The 7939-nt window shown below is 35.4% G+C and overlaps 1 protein-coding gene across 1 annotated transcript; it reads right to left on the bottom strand.

The window, feature by feature from the left end:
- Positions 1-961: 961 nt before the first annotated feature.
- On the bottom strand, positions 962-7214 carry GLO1 (glyoxalase I; the record flags this gene model as incomplete). The annotated part of the gene is made up of 5 exons (XM_010145376.1): positions 962-1341; positions 3356-3445; positions 4869-4936; positions 5754-5894; positions 7132-7214. Coding segments are annotated over 5 exons (471 nt in total), but the record flags the coding sequence as incomplete, so codon positions are not given.
- Between the last annotated feature and the right edge of the window lie 725 nt (positions 7215-7939).

The raw sequence follows: 7939 nt of genomic DNA, 5'->3' as shown, positions 1-7939 counted from the left end.
ATTGACAGTTAAGCCTGCACATTATCATCAGGTTACTAAAACACCCTGCTAATCAAGTCACACAGTTACCTTCTCACTACCGCACTCCCAATTCATATTCTTTTATTACCAGATTTCTTCTCAAAAAAGAATCCATGAACCAAAATAAATAGCCTTTCAGTTATAAGATTCAACAATTAGTGAAGCAACAGGTCATACTGCTTTAAAAATATTTTGTAGTTTTCACCAATATTTTATTTGTAAATGAACTGCAGTGTCATTACACTATTCAATAGTCACATAACTGAATACTTGGTAGGAGTTAAGTGCTACTTGAACCACAGAAGAGAGGGTAGAGGGGTTTTTTCCTTGTTGCAATAAACAACAGGACTTCAAAACTTGACATGGTTTACACTGTTCATAACAGGTGGAAGAGTATAAAATCAAATAATTCACATAACCTGTGCAAATGAAGCGTGTTTTCCTGGTGTTTACAGCTTATCCTTTCAGTAACCATCACTCATTTTGAGAGGCCAGATCAAAACATCTACTAGTAGGAAACTGTTCAGATACTATTCTTCATTAAATTTCATAATGAAGACCATCACAGCATTTAAGTTAAATATAGACACAGACTTTCATTGAAACAAATTTAGAGCAAGTTCTTTCCAGTGCTGGAAAAGACAAGAAGGATGACTGAGTTAGCAATGAGAGCTGTTATCTTGGCTGTCAATCAGCAGCCAGAATCTGAAAGGCTGAATAAATTCTTTCTGCTGGACTGATTTATTACCTCCACAAAGTTTTTTGTTCCAGGCAAGGCTGTTTAAGGCTGCTCATTAAAGAGCAAGATAGGTGATGAAACCTTAAGGATATTTTGGCTTCATTAAAAAAAAAAAATTCTGAAGTTTTTTTTCTGCTTGTTGAAGCTCATCAATAGTAACAAAGGAACAGCGTGAGACGCATTGAATTTCTGGTCACATACCTTTCCATAGTGTTTAGTGAAATACTAACATCATCAACATTCAAGAGGAGAATCTGTGTGAGCACTGTTCCAAAAAAAGGTTGAGTATTACCAATTAGAAACAAATTGCAGTGGCATCACAGTACAAGAAAAGAGGAATTCAAGTACAGTGAGGGCCCAGGGCATAGTTTTACATGAGACTCTGAACACGACTGATTCCTCTCCATTAAGCGAGAATTCCACAAACACTGTTAGATACTTTCTCCAACAGACTAAAAGTGGACATCTCTTATATAAAACACTTCATTAGAACTAAGTGAGAGTCACCATGTGGTTAGGATTCAAAATTTCAATCCAGTAGCCATCAGGATCCTGAACAAATGCAAGTCCTTTCATTTTACCTATTAGAAGAAAAAACAAGATAAAAGTTAAGACTACATGACTACTTCTTAATGCCAAATATGACTATTTGAAAAATATTTTACCTTCTTTTCCTTTTGCATGAGAATTAGTTCAAATTTAGACAGCCAATTCTGAAAACACCCAGATTAGTTTATCAGCATTAGACCTTTGTATGCTAAATTGTCAAGCTTACTCTCAAAGCTGTAGTTTAAAGTCACTTTGAAATGTGATCTTTTGAAGTTTTCTGCAAATGCTCCTGTAAGTATACATCCTCTTAAATCAGAAAAATTTTTGTGCTCCAGGATGTTTTGACATTATTTTCTTGAAATGGCTTTGACAGTAAAAAATCCTGTGTTCCTCTGCCCTGTTCATTTCCCATAATTCCCGACTCCACGTTGAAGTTTTGTGTTACTGGTTTTTGTTCGTTGTCATGGTCCCCCTGATGTGCTTTACAGTACACATTTGCATCACTTCATGTAAGAAGAGCAGGGCAGGAATATTTGAAATTTTACTGTTGCAAAAAAATACTCCTCATTAAAACAGGGTCTCCAAAAGTTGTCTTCCACAGTAATCAGGATAGCACAGCTTTACATTAACAACCTACTTCAAATTACACTTGGTCTATTAGGAGATTTTCTATAACAAAACCAGCCTAACTCTTAATATATTCTAGCTGCAAAAACTTCCAAGTGATTCAGTAGTCTAGGAAAAAGAAAAGAAACATTAGGTCTCTCAGTCTCCTCCATAAACAATGAATGTGAAGTCCAAAACTTCTTTCTCCTCCCTGGCATTCACTGCACCAATTTTATTCCTTCATGTTAAAAAAAACCAGCTTTTGCTCTTCCCCTTGGATTGCTTCAAGAGTTCTTTCCTCTGATTTACTCCATTTACAGTCTAAGTTTCCCCTCCTACATATTTAGAGCTGTACAGTGATACAGAATCAGATCTCTCATGTCAACTCTCCCAGCATTCAACAGGTGCTAAACAGATAAAAAAAGGCACAGAAATGCTAAGATGCTGGAAATACTGAGTTCAACTTTTAAATCAAGAAATCTGTTTTCAAGTAAAGTTTTCTGCTACACTTCTTAAATTACCTTCAGCCGAGAACACAGTGAGATGAAAATTACGTAAGCCTCTTTTCATTACTTGTTCTTATTCCTCTAGAAAGGAATCTAGAGGATCAATTCCAACGCATGTAAACTTAAGATTCATGTATTAATGTTACTTTCAAACCAAAAAAACCCACCCCACTATTAGTACAGGCAACGGTCTAGTTTCGAAAGCAAGAAGGAAGCAGTATCATAGGTCTGTGCGTGCTCTTGAGCATTAGACGTCTATACTGGAATGCATCAGTCCTAAAATTCTCATGAGGTCTCTTTCACGAAAGAGAATCCACTTGGGAAATGCAAGACTTCTCACCACTGATTTCTGCATTTTAGGCTATTTTGATATACACACTCTTTGTTTATGTGCTCTCTAGATGTCTGAGCTATACATTATACATTTTTTACTAAATGTTATACAATTCAACTACGGTATAGACTAATGAGGCTATTTCTACAAAAGCTGACAGAACAGGTAAAATGACAACAGCCAGTGAAGTCAAGAATTACTCAGTTTTATCTGGTGGGATATCTTCTGAGTCATCTTATTTTCACATGATAAGAACCAAACAATTGTGACAAGTGAATCTGACCCAGGTAAAGTAAATTCTGTAATTGACTCTAGCAGTAGTATATATAGTAAACTATAACCTCAACAGAACACAGGAATTTTACTGAAGGTCAGAGTACACACAGAAGGCATGTAGCTAGACTGATTAATTATACAGAGATTAATCCACTGTTGGTTTTGCCCCCAGTGTAAAAGGGTGAAGGGGTAACTGGTTCTAGCACCTTCTAAGCAGTGACAACTACTAGAAATGTAATTATCCAGCTTTCCAGGAAGATCTACTAGACAGTATGTATTTAAGACAAGTCAAAAAACTTACTTGCATTCCTGATCAAGACTTACCATCATCTGGTTTCTTCACAAATTTCACTCCTAGTTCTTCAAACCTCTTACAAGCTTTATTGACATCGGGAACAGCAATTCCAATGTGTCCTGTGCAAGAAGGTAAAGAGTGAAGAACACTGCAAGTATTGTTGGTGTTCTAAGAAAACGCTTGCTCAGCATTTCATCTTACGCAAAAAGTTTACATGCTGTAGTTGACATGATACATAATTGTATACAAAAAACCCATTGTTTCCAGAAACGGTGCATTAATCTTAGTCTTCAAAAAGTTGGCTTTTCGGTAATGCCTTCTTAAAAAGAAACTTTAGAGTTAAAATATCTCATATTGTTTAGATGAGTATATTACCTAGAGTAGGAAAAAATAATGATTTTCAATCAAAATGTTTTATCTCTATTTCCTTTCTCGAAGCATGCCCACATAACAGGATTTTGTTGGATTTGCTCAGTTCAACAGTACAAGGAGTCTATCATTAATGCTGTATTTGTAGAGGCTAACACTAGTACTATGCAAGGCCTGAGCTTACAAATGAATTCAGAAGCTTTAAATGTCAAGAGGCTAGATTGAGCATGAAACCTATTTCACAAGCCTGAACTTTCAAGCACTCAAAACATCGAGACACCCAATACTGTCCCTCAGTGCTGCAGAGAAATAGAATCCTCCTTCTAGCTTAAAATGGGTAACCAGTGGATTATAAAATAGAAATCCAAATGAAAATCAGTATAAACACCACAATAATCTGATAGACAAGGACGATTACTCTTCTTCATTCAGTAGCTAATTCGTTAGTTAACATAGAATGTGTTTGCTTGCCAAAAGATTTGATTCTTTGTAGAAAGTGTTAACTGTGGCTTATTACTCTGAAATACGTCTTTTGTGTATTTTAATGAACTTTCACAGCAGACATGGTGGGAGAAGAGAGATAAAGGATAAGATGCAAGTTCTCTTCTTTCCTAGTGCTAGTATGTTTTCTTCAAACTAACCTACTAGAAAAGTCTTTTCATCCATACAAGTTTAAAATATTTTTTGTAGAAAGTGTTAACTGTGGCTTATTACTCTGAAACACGTCTTTGTGTATTTTAATGAACTTTCACAGCATACATGGTGGGAGAAGAGAGATAAAGGATAAGATGCAAGTTCTCTTCTTTCCTAGTGCTAGTATGTTTTCTTCAAACTAACCTACTAGAAAAGTCTTTTCATCCATACAAGTTTAGGAGAAGAGAGATAAAGGATAAGATGCAAGTTCTCTTCTTTCCTAGTGCTAGTATGTTTTCTTCAAACTAACCTACTAGAAAAGTCTTTTCATCCATACAAGTTTAAAATATTTTTTCCTACGTCTCAAAAAAAAAAATCCTACAGCATATACTTACCCAACAACCTGCACAGAGAATTTGTATTATACAGATGTTTTTTAAAAAACGTCTGAAACTCCATTTTCTCCCAATATATGAGCAAAAAAATGTAATCACAATAAACCGAAGCTTAAAAACCATAGACACAAAACTAAAGACTTACCAAATCCTCGGGGATCTGAATTGCCATTGTGATAAGACTGATTTTCATCATTTTCAGTGCCCCAGTTGCTGTAAGAAGAAATTACTACACGTTGAAGAGCACCATCAAAATTAACAAATCCTTAAACATGCAGCTTCCTCTAGAGAAGTTCTTGTAAAAAATCAGAGAATTTCAGTTGTTCGCTGCATTCACGGAACTATCTAGATTTTGCCTAGTCACGGGTCCTAGGGATGGTCTTGGGGATAATCCAGTGATGTTCACAGCCCTTCCTGAGTATTTAAGTTCTATGGTTGAATGAGGCAGAGACACTCCTGTCTCACTGAGATTAGAGAGAAGGTTATGCTACATGATTCAGTTTATTTACCCATCACTGGGGAACAGTGAAGGCAGCAGGTCCTGAAGCTAAGCAAGACAGTGGGGTATTTGAGAGATTCTTTTCGCACAATTACAATGATTAGTAGCATTAATCACATTGTCCTGTTTATGGGGAGTGTTATGTTTTGACTTCATACCTCTTTTGATTAGATTCCCAAAGTGACAGTTATCCATTATAAGGATGCTTTGGAGATCTAAAGAAAGTTCTAACCACACTAGGTTTTGCTAAATTCTGTGGCTTCCCTATCCAAGTGGCACGCATACTCAAAATACGGCAAGCATTGTTTCATATTTACGTACTACTGTTCACCTGGCAGTTTGAAAGAGCTCTGAAAAGAGAAAGATTAAGCTTGCCAAGTATCCAAGAAATTAGCCTCATTTTAAGGCCATATGACAGATGTTTCCACAGTAATGATTAATATTTTTATTCAGTCCAACAGGATTTACACTCTTCCACTTCTGTTTAATCACTGTTAGCTAAATGTCACCCCTCAGTATAGTAATACTTACTGTGTCAGTTCAAGGGTAGCTTTTCTAGAGAAGGTCCAAGCTGTTCTCTCAGTTTTATCTTTCGGGATATCGTTTTTATCTTCATATGCCAGGAAATAGAGTGAGAACTTCATAGTAGGGAAGTCAAATTTTTGAAGCAGTCTAAATAGCAACAATTATTTTGAAATAGTAACTTAAAAGTGTAACCAGGTGGCTTGCAAATAAACAAAGATACTTCCCTATGGAAGAATTATTGCTGTGATTTTTTGTCTTTCAGACTGTAATCCACATCTTAAAATAGCTACATTTTGAACTATTGAATAGAAATGCTCCAGAACACATTTCAAACCTACAAAAATTAAAAACCCCAAATATTTAAAAGCCAAACTATCATTAGCTGAATTACAAAGCCAGTACACAAAGGCTCACATCTTGATGTTACCATTCTGCTACTTGGCCATATTTTCTCAGGAAGATCTTTATGTTCATGCACTTTAAAATAGCACCACGAAATAAAACGATTTACTTTGAAACTTACTTGTTCTGAGAAGCTCACTGGCACCACACAAAATTTAACAACACAGCAGGATTAAAAAACAAATACCTTTAGATGAAATAGTTTTACAATTACAATAGGTGGCTATAATGATAAAACCCATTTCACATGTGACAATTCAATCAACGAAAAAAATACTTGAGGTATGCGTTTTTATGTAGGCCAGAACAAGGAGGCACGCAAAATGAATCTTATTTCTTTTCCAGCCTACTAGGTACTAAATTTTTATTTTCTCACACCCATATCTTCATTAAAGTGGAAGTTTATTTAGCTTTAGTCTGTTTTCATTTCAAGATGTGTAAAAAGATGCTAGATTTAAAAAAAAAAAACTCATTTAAAGAGTCAAGAATGTTTACAGAGCCTTAGCATAAATCCATTAGGCTACAGGAGGGCATCTGCCTCCCAACAGCCTTCTCCAAAAGGCTGAGTTTGCACCTTGTCTCCAGCTTCCATTGCCCTGGTCTCTTATGACCAGAGGTGGTCATAAGCTACCTCTGAGAACTAGTAGAAAACTTAATTTCAAGATTTATAGCAATGACTCCTGATTATAGGCACGGTCATAAAAGTTACCAGTTAGCTGCAGGCTCTCTGAGGAGGAATTAAGCAAATTTAAATGACCTATTTAAAAAAAAAAAAAAAAATTCTAGTCCATATTAGTTCATTTGCAGCTCAGGCATTAACTGTACTATGGGAGTTGTCAGGGGTTGCCACTGCCCATCTGATGGGCCAGAACCGTTTATGTAGTTAGACCAATTGACATAATTACACCAAAATAAACAGAAACTTTTCAGACAAATAGCAGGAAAAAAACCAAACTTATTGTAGCAGACAACTTCTACTCACGTCATTCCAAGAACTCTTGTATAAAAATCCAGTGACTTCTTAGGATCCTTTACTCTTAACATTGTCTGCTGTAACAAAAAATCCTGTGGGTAAAAAAAGTCTTATTATTTATATATCAACCAGAACTTAGTTATGGTATTGGTATGGAATATATGGTATGGAATTTAGTTAAGTATTAACAAAAGATGATGGTTAATAATGAATCTAAAACTAGCACATTTAGAAGTAATGAAGAGCATACTACATTAAGTGTAAATAAAACCTTTTGTCCTGATCTCATATATACAGGATTGTGTTAAATAAATACACCTTCATAACATAATGTTTAAAAAAAAAACAAAACCACCGCTGATATTACTCAATATAAGTTAACTCTATTATCAAAAAAAGGTATCACTCTTACTGGTATTATTCTTTAATGCAGCTGTACTACACATTAACCACTTTGCATGCAAGCACATTAGGTATGTGAATATTTGCTATTGGGCCTCACTGCAGACACAGAATTTAAATAAAGCTGAAGTCCTGAACTCATTATTTCTATTATTTCATTGCACAGGTATGGAGTTTCTGTCAAGCATGACCATACCTTGGCAGCAAAACCAGCCTGCAGTTCTGTAAGGGTGCTTTCCTCAGGCCATAGGGTCAGTTTATATACCAAGGGCTAATGAAAAACTAAGTGGATGAAAAGTGAACGGTAGGATAGCCTTGACAGTTTTTTCCTTAAAAAAAAGTCAGATGTAGAACAACTGAAACGTAATCAATAATGTACTAACGTAAATGTATTTAATGTAAATGTAATTAAATG

This window comes from Buceros rhinoceros, unplaced genomic scaffold (assembly GCF_000710305.1).
Source record: "Buceros rhinoceros silvestris isolate BGI_N320 unplaced genomic scaffold, ASM71030v1 scaffold13481, whole genome shotgun sequence".
Taxonomy (NCBI): domain Eukaryota; kingdom Metazoa; phylum Chordata; class Aves; order Bucerotiformes; family Bucerotidae; genus Buceros; species Buceros rhinoceros.
Note: the sequence above shows the minus strand (reverse complement) of the source record. Positions and strands in the feature narration are given on the sequence as shown.